Source organism: Leptidea sinapis, chromosome 11 (genome assembly GCF_905404315.1).
Source record: "Leptidea sinapis chromosome 11, ilLepSina1.1, whole genome shotgun sequence".
NCBI classification, from domain to species: Eukaryota; Metazoa; Arthropoda; class Insecta; order Lepidoptera; family Pieridae; genus Leptidea; species Leptidea sinapis.
In genome coordinates, this window is record NC_066275.1 from 14765367 (window position 1) to 14786056 (window position 20690).

Here is a 20690-nt window from a genome sequence, read left to right on the forward strand (position 1 = left end):
AAAAATATCGAAGGTATATAACTATACTAGCTAAAATGTGTTATAAGTCTATCGAACGTTCGATAAAATAATTGTTGTTTGTTAAACCCCGATAGCTAATATACCTCTATCGCGATCAACGTTACCCTTTCCGAGAAAAAAAAATCTTAATCTATTTCAATTTTATTTATTATAAAAATCTAAATTTTAATCTATTTATCGAGGTTTTGTCTCTGAAAATGGGCAAATCACAAAATCAAAAACTTATCAAACAGATAATTTGCCAAAAATGTAAATAAAGCGAAATATTTCAAATTTACGCGAGAAACGTCAATTATGTAATGCTGGAGCCACATGAGGGTTGTATCGCGTTATAAACGCGTTAGGAGGATTTATTCGGCTTCAGTTAAAACGAAAACAAATAGATTGAATCTATACGATTAAATTTATCGAATTTCATTCAACAAATATCAAACGGCAAATACGAAACAGCGGAGCAACGTCAGCCATTTTGTTTTTTGCTATCGAGGGCTTAAAATAAGTTTATAGAAGTGTCTTCCCTTCTATAGGTCATACCAACTTTATCGAAGAATAATTAGTGTTTTAGCACTAATTTGTCCCAATTATTAGTACAATTTTTAGCAGACATATATTAAAGAATTCTTAAACCTCCGATAAGTCATTACGAATAAGACATAAGGAGTATAATTTTTAGAGCCTAACATCAAAATGTAAACAGCTCTTCACATAGGAACCTACATCTATAACCTACAAATGTATCAAAGGCAATAGACGAACGTCCAGTAAAGAATGTTAAACAGTATAAACAGTAACGGGAACATAACCCGGGAACGTTTGTCAATCCAAGTGGCGATTTCTTGAGGAGTCATCTGAGTCCAGGTATGGTGTTTGGGAGGTTCGTCTGAGCCCTCACTGCAGCTGTTGTGCTGCCGGTTGCCAGACCTGTTCACAAGGTCGTCGTAACTCTGCGTCGTTATCGTTGGCAAGTTCATAGCAGATGGGAAACTCTGAAAAGTGTACAGTTTTGGTTTAATAACGTTTATTACGAACTAAGTAAAGGCAGCGTTCGGGAAGCTCCGTAAAATCTTCTCGTCCTAATTACCACAGTGTCTGAAGACGAAGGTTTTGAACCAGTGTGTGTTGGTAGTGATGACTTACGGTATGCAGACGTGGTCGCTAACTATGGGCCTTATGAGAAAGCTCATGGTCCCTCAGAGGGCAATGAAGAGGGCTATGCTCGGAGTTTCCCTATGAGATTGAATCAGAAATGAGGAGATCCGTAGGAGAACCAAAGTTACCGACATAGCACAAATCATTGCAAAACTGAAGTGCAGGGCAGGGCACATAGTTTGACGGGCAGATGGCCGTTGGGGCAGTAGAGTCCTCGAATGGCAACCGCGTACCGTAAGACGCAGTGTTGGTAGGCCCCTCACAAGATGGACCGACGATCTAGTCAAGATCGCCGAAATACATAATAGTTGGATGAGGGCAGCGCATGACCGATCGTCGTGGAAATATTTGGGGGAGGCCTTTGTCCAGCAGTGGACGTCTTTCGGCTGATGATCTGATGATGAAAGGCAAAACAGTTAATAACTTTTACTTTACTAAACTAAAAGTTTGTTGTTGTAATTATTTACTTAATTAATAATATATATTTCACTTAATCGAAAATAACTTCAGCTCTATGTTAATGGTTATTAAATAACTAATTAGACTACCAAAATCTATTCTCTTAATTTGAGAGGAGTATGTGACCAGAGACGAACTGACAGACTGATAATCCGTGACCAATTTTGATTTGTCAATGTGTGCCTTAACCAATGGTTTAGTATTTAAAATACTAAGGAGCAAATGCCAAGCGTGGCTGACTGTTTACGGCTTGACAATCAAAATCGGTTAAAGTTACAATAGATTCGCTTTTGTTTACTATCTTGCGTATCTTCCGATAGAGATGTTTTTCTCTCTCGCAAACGTTTTTGTCTATACGATAGTATATTTTATGTCTATGTATGTAATATTTTTAATAAATTCTTGTCCACACACAACGAACAACGACAAACGAAAGGTTTTCTTTCAATTCCGTCCTTCTTTCACTCGTCCACACACACTCCTCACGCCATGGCTTGTTTTCGTTGAATTCGTTGTATGTTGACCAGGCCTTAGAAGATCATTTGAGAAGCAGTCATAGGTAATCGACAGATTTTAGTGCATCTTCACTGAACTGCTGTTATATTATACAAGAAAAGAAGAAGAGAGTGGCCTTAAAGATAAAGGGCCCCTTTGACAAAACGTAATATTTTTTTTTATCAGGAACTGTGACGTAACTATCAGATTTTAATGTGACATAGGTTGTTACGCATCGCAATATCTGCACGAGGCGTCGCGTAAGGTGTAAAATGTGATAACACACACACAATATGGTTTTGGCCACAGGTTTAGGCAATATAAAGGTTTAAGTTTTTTTATCTACACCCATGCTTTAAATACTCTATTAAAGATTCTGAAACAGCAAGCTTATTACCAACATTAAAACACCCAATGTCGCAATAACCATTACATCATCCAAACGAGTGTTGTAATGTTGTACTGAATTTCATAACACCCACATTTGTGTTTTAATACCCCTTATTACACAACAGTTGCATAAATAACTAAATACTGTTTAAAACTTATAACAACATTACTTACATGCACAGTAAGGTAGTTATTATATCCCGGGCCGGCTGGGTCACTGCTGGTCTCCTGGGCCAGCGATGAGCATGACCTAGATTTGCTGAGCTGAGGAGATGATTCTTGCAATTCTTTCTGTAGCTCTTTCCTCGCCAAGCGCGGCGTCAAAGTACTCTTCAATATATATTTACTGTTCACTTTCTTTAGGCTCACCACTTTCCTGGAAGTCATAAAACATCGTATTTATTATTATTTTTACCAGTGGGAAGCTCCTTTGCACCGGATGCCGGCTAGATTATGGGTACCACAACGGCGCCTTTATCTGAAGTGAAGCAGTTATGTGTAAGCATTACTGTGTTTCGGTCTGAGGGGCGCCGTAGCTAGTAAAATTGCTGGGCAAATAAGATTAACATCTTATGTCTCAAAGTGACGCGTGCAGTTGTAGTGCCGCTCAGAATTTTTGCGGTTTTTCAAGAATCCTGAGCGGCATTGTAATGGGCAGGGCGTATCAATTACCATCGAACGTCCTGCCCTTCTCGTCCCTTATTTTCATAAAAAAAATGGCCGGGTTCATATATTATGAATTCGGCTAAAGAAAAGATGTAGAACGAAATAGAAAGAGCATGAGTAACGAAGCAAGTCACAGAGGAGGTTGCAGTTGTTCTTTTTATGTGGACATGGCTTATGATAAATTATAGTATGGAAGATGAAGTCTGCAGAAATGTTTTTACATTTCAGCAGACTTCATCTTTCTTCATCCTCTTCGTCTTTTGTCCTGCTGGAGTAGTAGCGTAATTAATACTCTATTTGGTCTGATTTCAATATTGAGGTAGACAGCGATTAGAATCCTTTCAACTAAGTTTACGCATGGAAACCAGTTTACAGATTGATTTCGCATTTCACCAATATAAACTAAACACAGTTATGACATTAACGCGATTAAATGCTGACAGCCGATTATTAGACGTTTAACATATTTGATCGGGCTTAAGAGCTGTCACTGTCATTATCGTAACAGAAACATTGACAATAACTCAAGACTGGTATTTGAACTAATTTAAGTAAAACTGAGTTTTATTAAACTCATATAATAATAATAATATTGACACACTTTTTACACAAATTATCTTGCCCCAAGTTAAGCATATATATGGCCTGTGTTATGGGTTACAAGACAATGATATATTTAATACAATATACTTACTTAAACATACATAAATTCATATAAACATACATAAATACATTTAAACATCCATGACTCGGAAACAAACATCCATATTCATCATATAAATGCTTACACCTACCGGGATTCGAACCCATTCATATTGAAGTGTCATTGGTGAAAACATGGCTTAGTGTTATAAAGTCGTCTTACATGATATAGAATACAATATTCTGCTTGGTGCTGGGGCAGCTGCTTCGACTGCCGAAGACGGCAAGCGTCGCAAATATGTTGGTCTCAGTGAGTCATACATCTTTGTGTCGTTTGGTGTCGAGACACTTGGCCCGTGGGGCCCAGAGTCGCGGAGAATGTTCAAAATACTATCTTCGCGCCTCAATAAGGCTACTGGAAACCCAAAAGCTGGCAGCTATCTCGGTCAACGGATCAGCCTAGCTATCCAACGCGGAAATGCTGCCAGTATTCTTGGTACCCTTCCACGTAATGATAGTTTTAATTTTATGTAGTCGTAGTATTGTAAATATAGTTATAAGATTTGTTTTGTTTGAATAAATAATCATATTCTGCTTTAAAACATGGCTGGCAATCATAGCGGTAGAAAGGTTTGCACCAAACTCCCTAATTCAGGCTATTTGCATTGTCATAAATGGCTTTTCCTAAGCTATAGAATATTACATACTTTCTTCTCCATATTGTATTGACAAAGGCAAATTCGACTAAAGCTGAGAAGATAAAGCCGGTGCACGCCAGGAACCAAACTTCGCTCGCTTTGATGTAGGATACTTTCGGTAGAGTCTTCGCTTGAGACGATGCAAGTGTTATGAATGACAACATAGTACTTGTTCCTGTAATGTTATCAAATAAATTAATAATAATAATATCCTAAATATCTATATTGTCTTCCATTTCGTAGACTCTTCAAGTGCTAATCGAATGCAATAACAGTTCATTAATTTGAGTCCATAAATGACAGTTATGAATTTCAAATTTTGTACATCTTACAATCACCAGTAAATTCACCAGTGGGAGGCTCCTTTTCACAGGATGGCTAGATTATGGGTACCACGCGCCTATTTCTGCCGTGAAACAGTAGTGTGTAAACATTACTGTGTATCGGTCTGAAGGTCGCGGCAAGTGAAATTACTGTACAAATGTGGCACTGCTTTGTAATGGGCAGGGCGCATCAATTACCATCAGCTGCACGTCTTGCTCGTCTCGTCCCTTATTTTGGATATTTTGTGGTTTAATGAATTGTGGCAACAAACGGGAAAAATAGAATATACTATTTGTTTAACATAATATGCAAATTCATGCAAAAACCTAGCAGACATTTGAACTTAGTATGAAAGTTAAATAAAAATATAAGACTCAAAAAAGTAATAATCTATATATATAAATGAGATTTCCACGTATGTAGTCACTCATAACGATAGCTCTGGAACCATAAGAGCTAAAGACTTGAAATTTGGTAGGAATATTCTTTTCACCGAGTAGAGGTCAGCTAAGATTTTACGAAATTCTGAGTTTTCTTTTATTATGAACAGAACAACGTCTGTCGGGTCAGCTAGTATAGTATATAGAAGAAGCATCAACGTACACAGATTATAAATATATAAAGGCAAGTGATTTCCGGTCGATTGCGAATATCAACCTAATCAAGCTACAGAAGAGTCCAAATCCGTGGAATCCTGGATGGCCACACATGGAGTATTGCTGTCATCTCTGGTCTGGAGCACCCCAGTATCATCTCGATCCATTTGACCGCGTGCAACGCAGAGCAGCTCGAACCCAGTGCTCTGTGAACCGCTGGATCACTTGGCGTTGCGTAGAGACGTCGCTTCATTGTGTGTCTTTTACCGCATTTATCACGGGGAGTGTTCAGAAGAGCTGTTTAACCTGATTCCTGCTGCCGAATTCCACCTTCGCACGACACGCCACAAGTAAGGATATCATCCCCACCATCTGGATGTGTGGCGGTCCTCCACAGTGCGGTTTTCAAGGAGCTTTCTTCCACGTACTACAAAGCTGTGGAATGAGCTTCCTTGTGCGGTGTTTCCGGGACGATACGACATGGGTACCTTCAAAAAAAGCGCGTACACCTTCCTTAAAGGCCGGCAACGCTCTTGTGATTCCTCTAGTGTTGCAAGAGAATGTGGGCGGCGGTGATCACTTAACACCAGGTACGCTCGTTTGTTCTTCTATTCCATAAAAAAATCCTTACCCAGGTAAATATGAGAAATATTAATAAATACCTAAAGTAATCCTCGGCGCTGAAGCATCTGCTTGCAACCAAAACGTCACCCATGACATAGCGACTATCATCATAGATGGAATGAAGTAATCCATCAAATAATAACCGACCTCACGTCCCAACTTAAACGTGAATTTCAGTGCGCTATAATTCCCCGCTAAAAGATAAGTTACATTTAATAGTCTTACATTCATTTTAAATATATATTAAAGACGGCACAAACATAGAAAAGTGACATTACATCTACCTCCTCCCAGTCTCATGTTAACTATGTCCCCTCTCACTACTGACTCGTTTGTCCAATAGTCTAACAGAGAATATTCTGTCAGATGCAATTCTGTAGATAAGCGAACAGGATTATCTTTTTCCCACATAAGCCGTAATATTGACGCGTTGTATTTCCCTGAAAATATTGAACTATGATTATTATATTACAATCCTACTAATATTATAAATGTGAAAGTTTGTATGTCTGGATGTATGTTTGTACTTCTTTAACGCAAAAACTACTGAAAAGATTTTGATGAAACAAAAACAATAATATAGTTTACACACCAGAATAACACATAGGCTATAATTTATAATAAATATTGTTGCTATTTTATATTAACCCGAAAAATGAAGACTTTTTCGTGGTCGTGGTTGTCGGCTTTAAAAAGTAAGTCTGAGAAAAATCAGTCGAACACTTAATCTTATATCTTTAAACGAGCAATTCTTGTATATATATATATATATAATCTGAATCTCGGAAACGGCTCCAACGATTTTCATAAAATTAAGTATGCAGGGGATTTCGGGGGTGATAAATCGATCTAGGTAGGTTTCAATTTTAAAAAAATGGTTTTATCCATGTTTGAATGAGAAACAGCTACAATAACATTAGAATACAAAGGTAAATTTCGCCACTATATACAAGACTGTAAATGTCTGAATGAAGGAATATTCCCTAGCGTTTGGAAGCATGCAAATTTAGTTCCGATTCATAAAAACGGACCTAGAAGTAATGTTGAAAACTACCGCCCTATCTCAATAATGTCATCTTTGTCAAAGGTCTTTGAGAGTCTTGTACATGATAAAATTTACCCCCTACTTCACAACAGTATATTAGAACAACAGCATGGCTTTGTCAAGGGAAGATCAACCACAACAAATTTAATTTTATTCACGACCTCTCTTTTCCATAACATTGATCAAAATATTCAAACCGATACTGTTTACACAGATTTTCAAAAGGCGTTTGACAAAGTTGACCACAAAATATTATTGGATAAAATCTCCTACAATGGCATAAAAGGCAACCTGCTTCGTTGGTTTGCATCCTATCTTACTAGACGTACCCAGAAAATCGTCATTAGTGGTTATGAGTCTCGACCTGTTAATGTAACATCCGGTGTTCCTCAGGGATCTATTTTAGGACCTTTTTTATTCGTTCTATTTATTAATGATATTCACACATGTTTCCTAAATTCAAAATTCTTACTTTATGCAGATGACCTGAAGATATATAAAACCATATCAAATCCTTCTGACTCTATTCTCTTGCAACAGGACTTAAATAGACTCACCGACTATTGCAACGCTAATAAATTGTTCCTGAGCATTCCCAAGTGCCACTCTATAACGTTTTCTAAAAAAAGAAATATTATTACCTCCCAATATTCCCTTTGCAGTTCAAATCTAGCTAAAATGTGCAGTGTCCGTGATCTTGGCATACAGCTTGACTCTATGAACTACATTTAGACCAGCACATCAACAACATTGTAAACAATGCATATAAGATGTTTGGATTTGTCATGCGCGTATCCCGCCAATTTAAACAACATACAACATACATAACACTTTACAAATCACTAATACTTCCTCAACTTGAATACGCTGTACAGGTCTGGGATCCTCTGTACAGTAAATATACCGATATGATTGAGACTTTACAGTGCAAATTTCTAAAATCGACTCATTATAGATGTTACCGATCTAAATTATCATACCCCGATCTGCTACAAAAATATAATTTACAGACCCTAAAGACCAGAAGGAAACTTCTTGGGGCTATAACATTATATGGATTATGTAACAACAAATATGACTGCAGTGATTTAGTACACAATCTAAACTTCCAGGTCCCAAGAGTTGTATGTCAGCGCAGTGTACGTAAGCGTCCCCTTTTTGCAGTTAGCCCAATTCGAACCAACTCCGGCAAACGCGCGCCTCTGCAACGCCTATTTAGCACATACAATGAAATCTTTTCAGATATTGACATATTAGGTATATCGGAACGACAATTCAAATCAGCACATTGAAACAACACAGCATCAACTTAATTAATGTTATTTAATTAAATTTAAACTTAAATCTCATTGTTATGAAATTAAATATTCTCATTGGAGACTTATATGTAACATCATAATAATATTGTAAGCTACATCTGTTTGTAATAACTACTTTTCTTTCTTGTTACCTAACACTTAAATAGTAACCCGTGGACACTGTCGTTGGTTATGCACTCAGTACTATTTATGTTATTTCTTCCTCTAATGTAATCATCTAGTGTGTAATTGTTTTGTGTCCCAAATAAAATAAAATAAAGACTATTATAGCTCAGATGGGACATTGGGTGATCCGGAAAGCAGAAGACCCCGGTTCGAATCCAGAAGTCCTATTAGTTTTTTTTTTGTTCAAGTTTTGTACATTCTTAAAAATCCGAGCAAGGCTCGGTCGTCCGGATATTATAATTTATATGGCAAAACAACGTTGCCAGGTTAGCTAGAATCATATATATCAGTAAGTTGAAAGAAAGATAGAGTTGTATAAATGTTCACACATAGGTAATTAGTTGATGTTACTGACGCCTGAACTTGATGAGAGATGTGATGTGCCACTGATTGGTACTACAGATATTCGTACAAAAATACATATGAATTGTAGTATCCCATCGGTCATTGCTACCGTAAGGGTAAAACCCAGATGGTATGATGCAAAATAGGGACGCAAGAATTGCGTTCTGCGAAAGGATCCTAACACACTGACTTGTAGTGACACACGCGCTAGGTTGCTGGTGTTCTGAGGGTGGAACGTTTAAAAGGACAACACTTCTGACCAGGTTATTATGGTCAGATGTCCCAGAAGTGGCCACAATTGTTATTTATTGAGTTGTTTGATCACATATAACACCCGCGTGGTTGACTCCACCAATAAGGACACGCCTAACCCACCCGAATGCAGTGCGTCACCTTGAGAGAAAATATATTGCTCGTAAGGCTACTTGGTAGCCTAGGAATTTCACTAGCGCCTTTCACACCGAAAAACAAATAATATTTACACACTACTGCTTAGATAAACATAATAGTTACATAATTACTTACAGCTTTCTAAATTCATTGAACATTTCTGATCGTCAAAGGGAAACTTCTGAAGATTCATCCAACAGTAGAGAACTGCCTGCATCCTGCGACTGAACAATACTTCACCATCAGGCGCGATGGAGATCAAAACGTCTTTGCTATCGGTTCCCATGAGGCTTGAAGACTGCTCATTAGACATGTACAAATGGGGGACCCACACCCGAGATCGAAGATCACTCTCTCCAATAATTTTCGTTCGCTCCGGCGAATACAATGAATACGCCAACCTTGGATCCGTCCATCGAAGTTGCAGGAGGAAATGTAGTTTGAAGTTCTGTCAAAAAAAAATTAATAAGGGTCAAGCCAATCAAATCTACATTATTTGAGGTTGCAAACAAATACAATGTCATAAATAGGACGCTTTCTCAAAAGTTTAAGTGTAAATAATCCGTTTCTCGATATACACGCTCGTATACCACTCACCAATAGTTGCTACAGTCACCGCATGAACATAACAGAGCAATAGTTTCTATCTAATATGCAGCAGGATGTCACTTATTCAACCGTTACGTAGGTCATTCTTGATCATGCCTACAAATAATATCACATTCAAGAGTGCACCGCATCGAAAGAAGTTGAGATCTCTGTGTGGAATGAACATCAATTGGTTTTGTTGCATTCACGGCGATGATAGCCTTAAATAGGGAAGTGACGTGACTTTCAAGCCAAAATATTGGCTTGAAAGCAATGCCAGAGTTTTGGCTAGGACAAAATTTTGGCTGCATCTTAAGTTATTTTGCACGACGCCGTAAATGTCCAACTAGTCGTATAGTACGCTTATTTTAAATGAACGTTTAGGAAGTATACAGTGTATTAGGTGGCCTAAAGAAACTTCGTTGCAATTACCTGCATTTTAGTATAATTAATTTTCTGATGTAAATTGCAACTATAATATGTTTTTTTTTTTTAATAAATTGAATGTCATTTTAAAGAAAATAATGTAAAGAATAGAAAAAAAAAATTTCAGCCTGCAGATCTTAGGCTAGTAGGCCGTTTGCATGTGTCCGAAGCATAACACTCAACGAGACCTTACCAGATCATGGGCTTCAGCGGGTTGAATGAAGTAGACGTAAGCGCTGGCATGCACGTAGACCACGCCCCCGGTCTCATAAGTTGGGAGCAGGAGACGATCGTAGCGACACTCGTGCGCGAGCCGAGAGAGGAACTCCGACTGCGTGTACGAGTCACCTTTTTGTAGCGATGGACATTCTACTAGTGGATTTTGTCTGAAAAAATAAACATTTCTTTTGTAAATAATACTCCTTTTCATGAGCACACATTTTTTTATGGAAGAAGGAGGACAAACGTCACCTGGTGTTAAGTGATCACCGCCGCCCAAATTCTCTTGCAACACCAGAGGAATGACCGTTGCCGGCATTTAAGGAAGGTGTACGTGCTTTTTGTGAAGGTACCCATGTCGTGTCGTCCCGGAAATACCGTACAAGGAAGCTCATTCCACAGCTTTGTAATACGTGGAAGAAAGCTCCTTGAAAAGCGCACGGTGGAGGACCGCCACACATCCAAATGGTGGGGATGATATCCTAGTTTGTGGCGTGTCGTGCGAAGGTGGAATTTGGCGGCAGGAATCAGGTGAAACAGCTCTTCGGAACACTCCCCGTGATAAATGCGGTAGAAGACGCACAATGAAGCGACGTCTCTACACAACGCCAAGTGATCCAGCCGTTCACAGAGCTCTCATGAACAAGTCGTTCAATTGATGGTAAGTGATACACCCTGCCCATCACAATGCAGTGTCGTTCAGGATTCTTGAAAAACACAAAATTCTGAGTCACTTTGAGACTTAAGATTCCTTATTGCCTCATTGGCCCAGTAATCCATCCATCACCGGTACCGAAACATGCACATTACTGCTTCACAGCAGAAAAAGCCTCAGCTGCGATACCCAAGGAGAAAACAGTCCAAACCGTTTGTATAGAAAATTGCTGCTAATGTTTCCTCTTAACAAAACGCATTATAACAGTGGTATTACTGGAGGCCAGATACGATTATTCTTGAAATTCAGTGCAGAAATCAGGCCAAAATCTAAGGAAGTGAACTAGTGCAACAGGAATGCACCTAAATTAAGAATTAACTTTATCAGTATTTGCAGAAAATTACGTCATAATGGCGTACTTCTTAATCCAAAAGAAAACAGTAACACCAACAGTATGAGTCATATTAAAAGAACGGATATCATTCTGTTTGAGAGCATTACTGTGTGTGTTTTGTTTTATCAACATTGGAGACGTGACGACACAGTGTAAATAATTACAATGCAGGTCATTAATAATCTTCTATTCTTACGTTAACATATCTATCATGGAATCGGTTGGCAAATATCTTATTATACCTTTCGATGAGGACAGCTTCCTGTGAAGGTACAAGAGTGTTATATTTTTATTTGGAAATATATTACGACCTCTTTGGAACGACGTTTCTTCAGGACGACACTGTGGTTCATACGATCATATCGAAATGGTAAGGATTTTCATGTTCTAGCATAAAGGGGGATACTGGCTGTAAGAATAATGTAAAAGAGCTGTTTGCAACGCCTATGACAAGATGCAGTAGACACGATAGTTCTACGCAACACAAAACATGCGTACGGGATCTTTATTGTCAATTAGCAATGGTCGATAGTGTACTTACTGTTAACAAACAAAGAAAGATAGCAAGAAAGAAATTTACTAGAGTAACGCTAGATTAATTATATAGAAATAGTTTCTGGCAGAGAGAACAAAATTGTTTTCATGTTTTAAATCCAAGGTTTTTTTCCATAGGACTTGTAGCTTTGCCGGAAATCGAGATAAGCCGTTTTTACCCTTAAACCGCAATTACTTTTAAATGAATAAACCGATTTTCACGCACATTTCTGTCAATCGGCAAAGCTATTTAAAAACTATTCCAAACAAAAACATTTAGTTTTTTTTTTCGTAGATGTTTACATACATCCACACACACACACAGTAGTCAGTAAAGTTTCCTAGGACCTTAATACGTCAAGATCTGATGAAAACTCGATTTTCGAAAAACGGAGTAAAACCAATAACTTTTCAATTGTTCAAAATTTTCAGAGTAAATTAAAAAAATCATTATGAAAATCGGATAAAAGTTTAATAAAAAACTTTTTTTTTAATTTTCAAACGCCTATAACTTTTGAATGAATGAACCGATTTTCACGCGGTTGACGGCATTCGACGCAGTTTTTGTAGTTGTTAGTAGTTTTTTTGGATTCTTTAAAATCTACCGGTCCGATCCGTCCAAATTGTTTTCAAAATCTTAGTTAGGTCAAGCCCTTTCGAATGGCCCCAATCACGTTGAAATCAGTCGATGCATTCATAAGTTATAAGAGGTTTACACACATCTGTTTGTAAATGGAAGTCTAGTTTATATAAATTCCTTAATAAGTTTAAATTTAAAAAAAATCTTAATATTATTACCATAATTATATTTGTCCAAATATATATTTTCTCTGTCTTTTTCTTTTATAATACTACATTACCTAAAGCTAGTTTTAAAATCACTATTATTGTTATATTTTCATAGTTATTAATTTATGCTAAACATGCTGAGTACACACCCTCGTGCAGTTGCAGCCTATCTTGTATTTAGCTGATAGTTTTTTTTTGTTTATTATGTATTTGTTGAAATTCTGTTGTGTGTACCTATTAAATAAATAAAATAAAAAAATCCATAAACACACACACACACACACACACACACACACACACACACACGTGTGAAGTTTCCTAGGACATTAAAACATCGAGATCTTGATCTTGATTTTTGAAAATTTTCATGCGGTAAGTTAAAAAATTTAACATAATAAGTAAAAAGACAAGATTAATTTAGTTCAGTAGATGTATCAATCCACAGATACCGTAAATAAATAAAGGCATTATGCGAGCCTCTTTTTAGCTATTATAATAAAAAAAAACAGAACATTAATTTAAAAATAAAATAAATTAAAAATCAATAAAGAAAACATGAAGCAGATTTCCCTGTAACAGGATCATCCAGCCACAACAAGTAGCGCCCGTTCACGAGCATGACGCATGGATCGCATCATATTTTAGGGAAGGGAACGACCCGCCCCACGTCGCCGCCACAACCAGTGGCATTTAAGCGAGCATGACGATGCCTGTCACGAGAACTTACTTCTTTTGGTGCGTTTGGGAAATATAATGAGAGTAAAATTTTTCTATGCATGTGCACGTGCACAGGTTGAAGTTGGTTTCTAAATGACTTTCTATCTTCGTAACTATTATAGCATATTTACCCTATTAATGAGGTTATTTAAATATTTAAATATTTATGAATCTTTAACACACGTTTTTTTATATTTATAGAGATAAACAATATCATACGTAAATGCACATGTAATTATCTGTGTGATTTATAATTAAATATGGACGTGAATGATAATGTATTAATAACAAAGCAAATATATTGTTTATTTATTCCAATCGAAGATAGACAAAGTGTGTTTTATTTGAACTGGTATTATTTATGGCTAATCTATATATATAAAAATGAATTGCTGTTCGTTAGTCTCGCTAAAACTCGAGAATGGCTGGACCGATTTGGCTAATTTTGGTCTTGAATTATCTGTGGAAGTCCAGAGAAGGTTTAAAAGGTGAATAAATAGGAAAATGCTGCTTAATTAAATAAAAACAACAAATTTGTTTTTCCTTTGATGTGTCCATACATAATTTCTATGAGAGAATTTATTGACGCACGCTTTGACGGTTCTGCTGTGAAACAATTTGATTACGACAGCAGGGTGCATATTTTACGAAGTAATTGTTGATGTTATGATATATTATTGACAATTCATATAAAAACATTATTTATTTATTATATACAGAACAACGTCTGTCGGGTCATCTAATTTTAAATATATTCAACCAACCAAACCAACTTGTGGTCTTTGAACGTACCGCTAATCGCAAGGTCACTGAAAGAGCAAGAGGCACAGCAAATATTTGTGAAAGCTGATAACACTATGAACCAATTCGCTATGTATCAACATGATTTACTCTTAGATTAACCGCTAAGTAGGCGATATAAGCACAGTCAATATATAATACTGCTTATCAGCTATGTTTTATCAAAAGCCGATGTTATATTTGAATTCACTCTCACATGTTCTTTGCTGAACAAAGTTTGTTCTTGGCGTCGGCACATGATTATCTAATGTTCACAAAGCATTGCCAAATGTAAGGCATAACATGAAAATGTTTAATGGCTTAATTTGAACATTTACTAGCAAAGTACCTGAAATATTACAGTATTGTTTGTAGTTACCCTATCCGTTCGTTTCATATTCGTAATCAACTTTTAAAATATAATTTAAAAAAACAGGGTAAATGCCTCCGTTATCGGTCGTCACAAAAATATTTATTTGATTTTTTTTTTCAATAATATAACCTAACTATAATAATGTTCTTTTTTTCCAATAGCTAGATGGGTAGAGCAGCGTGGCCTTTTTCCACCGCCATGGAGTGTTGTGCATGCACTATTAGTGTTTCGGTTTGAAGGACGCTGATTTTCGGTTCAATCAAGAATCCTGAGTGGCACTGCATTGTAATGGGCAGGGTGTATCACTTACCTTCCCACCAGGTAAATGTCTTGCTCGTCTCTGCTTTTCATAAAACAAAGTACATACACTACTACCATTTACCTGGCAGAGGGACTCTTGACTTTCACAAAAAAATTGTACTTTAATAATTAATAAAAAGTCAGTTTTATGCTTTTGTGACGCTTTTCCTTGCGTCAATTTGTTTTAAGATGAATATGATACAAAGAAAAGTAATAGAAATATTTAGCTGTTTTTAAAATTCTTTTCTTTCTGTCTGTTTTTCTGTTATTTTTTAACGCACATTTATAAAACTGCCAATTTTCGTCATTAAAAATGGACAGAGTGCAAAAAATATTTTCATCTATTTACGATATTTTCTTTCATTTGTAAGGTTTATGCAGTCTTTATTACTGTTATTTTATTTGTACACAAAATTTTCAAATGTGAAAAATGTATTGTATCATAATAATACTTTTCATATGGACCGAATGCCGAATTACACATAGACGAAGGCTTTGGCAACTATCATAGTATGAAAAGGACATAAAATAACATACTTAGATTAAGGATTGGTCTCCGCTGCGCTTCTACTAGATACCACAGGCGTAGTCGCATAGTGCGGCAGCTAATACTACACCGAAGTGGGCGTACTCGAGCCAGTCTCGAGTGACGTTGACTTGCCACATGTTCTGTTAAACTTTGCTAATAATTGAAACTAAAATGCCGGGTTGACTAGTAAAACTATAAGAAATAAGGAAGACACTGGGATCACATATCATCAGTAAGTATTTTGTATTTTCTTAATTTCAATGTAAAATAACACGAAACGTATGTTTAATATTGTAATTGGTTCACGCCATTTTAATAAAGTATAAACAAATAAATAAATAAAAAAAAATAAGTTACATAGTTTGAAAGATGCCATTGAGTGTTAAGATGCCACGCACACAAGCGTCTAATAGTTGCCGTCATAGATAATGATTCTATGGTTGCTGAAATAAAGAAGCTATTATATATATATTCTTAGGTAGTGTGGTATCTAGTTGTAGAGGTGCGGTGAGGTGTGAGAAATATAAACTATACGTAGCTTGTGTAACCTAATAAAGTTTTCTTACGCAAAACTAGATAAGCTAATTTGCTGTAGGAACATATCAAGACCGATTACTTAGAAACCATAAATATTACATACAGCTCTCTTTGATCAAGTAGGTTCTACTGTTTTAATATACTTAAATAAGATGACTCATTTTTATTTCACCAACCGATAAGATACAGCATGATGGTAGTTAAATAATGCGTATCAACATGATCTAAAAACATTTAACTTTTAAACAATTTTAAGATTGTTATTCTTATATACACTGCAAGTTGGTTCGTACAATTTTCTGACGTTTGCGACATTTTTTTTTGGTTTATTCGTCCATTATTGGGATAGGCAAAGGGTTCAAGCCCGTACAGCCGTATTCGTTATTTAATAATTAATTGTCAAAGACATCGTTGCAAGATTTTTACAATATTGCTATTTCTAGAAACGTAGAATAGCACGAAGAATATTTTATGGAATTTTGCTTTGTTAGGCCAAAGAAGTATACATCTTGTGTACATACATAAGTACACACCCACTTTTTTTTAATAGGCTTTACATAAAAAATAATAAATATTAGGGTAATAATACAGATACTCTAAGGCTCTCCAAGAATGTCCATCCTCAATACGCCTTTGAGAGGATGTGCTCTAAACTTGAAGGTCTCTAAGTCTTATCGTTTCGCGAATCCTGCAGCCAGCAGTTAGCCCACTGGGCTGTTGTGCTCTCACACTCACTCACTCTCGGGAACTCACATTTTGACTTCATGCCCAGTGCTGAAATTCGGTTCCCGGTATCCTCTGAACACTCCCTGTGATATCATCATCATAATCATCAGGTGGAATACGTCCACTGCTGGACAAAGGCCTCCCTCAAATATTTCCACGACGATCGGTCCTGCGCTGCCCTCATCCCACGTATTCCGGCGATCTTGACCAGGTCGTCGGTCCATCTTGTGGGGGGCCTACCAACTTCTCTCTGGTACGTGGTCGCCATTCGAGGACTTTACTGCCCCAACGGCCATCTGTCCGTCGAACTATGTGCCCTGCCTACTGCCACTTCAGTTTCGCAATCATTTGGACTATGTCGGTAACTTTGGTGATATATGCGGTAGAAATTGCAGATCTACGTAAATCCAAATATTGTATGTTTATATTTTATTTTATTTATTTAGGAAAAACAACAGATTTTATTTAGCATACGTGTTGTAATATTAAATTAAAAAAAAACTAAAATTTAATTTTTATAACTAATAATATGAAAGTGAAGTTAACGACCCACGTAGTACTTAGTAGAAGGTAAAATTAAATATTGAGGACTTTATTGATGTCACATATCTTTTTGATGTTTTGGGTTCAAAAATAACACACGGGTATGGTTTTCAATGCGGTTTGAATCAAGAAAACTATGCAGAAAATTTGAAGAAACAATTTTCTTCAAAATTTTAGAAAGAAAAATCTTTTTTACTGACATTAAAGACTCTAAAATTAGATAATATGGTTGGTAACTTATTATATTAGGTAAATTATTGAATTTGATACATTCTCCCAGGTAAACAGTCTTTATGGGCAATTCATGTGTATCGAAACTGCAAAGTTTCTGTTTAAAAATGTAGTTTTAAATGAATCTTGCCCAATATAATACTTACATTTACCACAAAGAATTACTTTTCTGTAAATTTAACATCGAGTTGTGGTGAAACACTTTTTTATGATAAAAATTTCCACAGGCCAGTATATATCTACTCATGAGAATTGTTTAACCCAGTTAATTATTGATAGTTCACAATTAACTGAAATTTTCTTGTGATAAAAACATTCAATACGTACCTCTCACGTGTAAATTTATTCGTTCTCAGTCTTCAACGTTAAGAATGGATGATGACCGTCTTGTGGCAATGCTAGTGGCTTTGTTTTATTGATCATATACACAGTATTAGATAAGACAAGATCTGATAGTTTATTTTTATTATTGTATTATTATATTGATTAAATGAGAATACTTAGTTGATAAACTAGATCATTATAAGAAGTATTTTCAATGCTAAGGTGGCCTTCGGAACGATGCAACCATGTTGCATCTTTAGCAATGAAATCTTCTAAAAATTTAGTTTTTTCTTATGTATGTGTTGTTAAATATATTTATATTGTTGTGTATTCTGTGGAAAATAGCAAGCAGTAGAAAACCTATAACTTTTGTCGATTTGAGTCCTGTTCAAAAATAATAGATTTGAGCGTAATCGTTATATTTAGAGCACAATAAGTGTGAATTAGCTTAAACAAGTACCACCTTATTCATAATGGTCTGCTAACTTTAAACAGCCGCTTAGGAGTGTTTTTTCTCATTCTGACTTAGGTCAATAAAAGAAGACAGAGTGAGAATTAGCAATGCTTTAAGTTAGCAGACTATTATGAATAAGGGGGGTAGTGATAATGAAATAATAAGTTGACCCAAAAGTTGTTAAAACCGTTTCATACAATCAAAAATAAAAAAATACAACCAAACCAAAAAAACATTATTTTCCAATTTAAATTTTGAATGCAAAAGTCGGTAAATAAATAAGAAATAAATACATCATGCATATAAAAAATGATAGCAAAATGGAGCATGATAATATTATTGAAACCACTGCAATGTGTTTTATATTTAAATTAGTTTAATAGGGGTCTTAAAGGATAGAGTGATATCTTTCTGTAACAACGAGATACCGGATACTATTTGTGTAATATATAATACTGTAACAAACGGTAGTTGAGCTTGTAGAGATAATTATTTCATGAATAAACTGGTATAGACAAGTGAAGTTTTGACCGCATTTCTATTGCTATTGCTATACAAGTTGGAAAATTTCAATATGGCTATTTAAAAAGAACAAGAACAGAGTGTGATATCTCTTACGATATTAATCGTTGTTGTTAATGTCTAAGTTGTTCTTTAATACCAGCAGCCTAATTCCCCCACCGGACATTATGTCAAAATCCACCCGCATCATGTTGTCGTCATTCCACAACCGCGCCTTATACAGGAATTTCTTGTCTCGTACAGCCATTTCGGGGAATCAATAACTGATTGAAGCTTACCCGATTCGATATGACGGAGGGACCTTCAAGTATACTCCCAACTTAAAGGTCGACAACGCATATCTTGACCCTGGATTTACGAATTTCCATGAGCGATTGCCTTAGCACGCTTAAATAAAAATCCTTTTTAAGCACGTTATGCTTCTATCATGCTTGGGGGGTTTTTGCCATAATTGCCACGCTTGGCAGGTGGGTTGGCGATCGCAATATATGGTGTGCTCTTAACGAAAGATGCTGCTACCCATCCACCGTTGTTTGTATCCCTTAGTCGCCTCTTACGACACCCACGGGAGGAGATGGGGTGGTGCTATTCTGGTGCGACACCACACACATGTTATGCTTACTACTAGTGTAAAACCAGCGTTACCTAACATCACAATGTCCTCAATTATTTAAATTGTTTGTCTTATAATTAGGTTTGGCAATAAGGTCTACATATAGCTGGTTGAAAATGAAATTGCCGCATTTTGGATAAAAATAAAACATTCTTATGATTCTTAACGAACTATGATGAACCAGCACAGATTTGATGCGAGCAGAGATTTTGAGTGAATTGTGGTGTGTCTACCTAATGGAAAGTTTATTGTATACGATAATCGTAAGCGAACATCGCAATGGCTGACTGCAGGTCAAACGACGCAAAGTAAAGAGTACCCATAAAAGAGCGGCGACTTCATGGTGTAAACTGTAAATCAACACTCCTTCCACACGTCCACTCAATCAATAACAGCCGATATCTCTACAAGTTTGCATAATGTAGTCCACATTCAGAAAACCTCCGACAAGTTCCGTACTCGCCAGACTTGGACCCAACCGACTACCACTTTTCCTTGATTTCGTCTATTTTATACTTAGAAAAGAATAAAAATATTTTCAAGAACACACAAAATGACTTCATATAGGTAGTTAAGTCAAGATCCAATTCTACTGCAAAGGCATAAATAAACTGCCCATTATATGCACAACTATTTAAATAGCAAGTGTAAATACTTTAACTAAATAAATATATATTACCTTAACACACAAATTTTGTTATTAAGTTATTAAGAGTTATTGAGATGAAAATGTCGAGGTGGTTAGGTTATGAAGAGAGGAAAGTCTATTAAGTGCACATATATAATGGAAGGTCCAACAGGAAAGGTTTACTAAGCAAGAGCAGGTCAGGAATGTCCTGAAAAGCGGCCGTGACACAGTACCAGGAATAAGAGTATGTATGAAAGAATTTATGCATGAAGATAAGGACAGGAAAACATCAGTATTGACGAAAAGAGTTGTATAGTCTCTGCTTACCTCTCACATATGATCTTTTGTATCTATCTCTACAGGCTATTTGTTTGTACGTGATTTTTAAAGCTTAAGCCTCTAAATAATATTTATAGCAATGTGCACATAACCGTTTAATGAGTATTCTTATAAGAGCAATGAGATTTTGGTAGTGCAGGC

The 20690-nt window shown here is 36.2% G+C and overlaps 1 protein-coding gene across 2 annotated transcripts in view; it reads right to left on the reverse strand.

Moving 5' to 3' along the window:
* Positions 1–674: 674 nt before the first annotated feature.
* LOC126966930 (pH-sensitive chloride channel 2-like) overlaps positions 675–20690 on the reverse strand; it is a 58862-nt gene continuing 38846 nt past the window's right edge. The window contains exons 2-8 of one of the 2 annotated variants that reach the window (XM_050811241.1): positions 10536–10728; positions 9464–9776; positions 6349–6504; positions 6103–6258; positions 4530–4695; positions 2689–2890; positions 675–1007 (exon numbers count right to left, since the gene is read on the reverse strand). In XM_050811241.1, the coding sequence (XP_050667198.1) occupies positions 759–1007; positions 2689–2890; positions 4530–4695; positions 6103–6258; positions 6349–6504; positions 9464–9776; positions 10536–10728 (1435 nt within the window). In that variant the 3' untranslated portion in view covers positions 675–758. Of the gene's footprint in view, positions 1008–2688; positions 2891–4529; positions 4696–6102; positions 6259–6342; positions 6505–9463; positions 9777–10535; positions 10729–20690 lie in introns of both variants that reach the window. The other variant, XM_050811240.1, reaches the window with a different exon arrangement.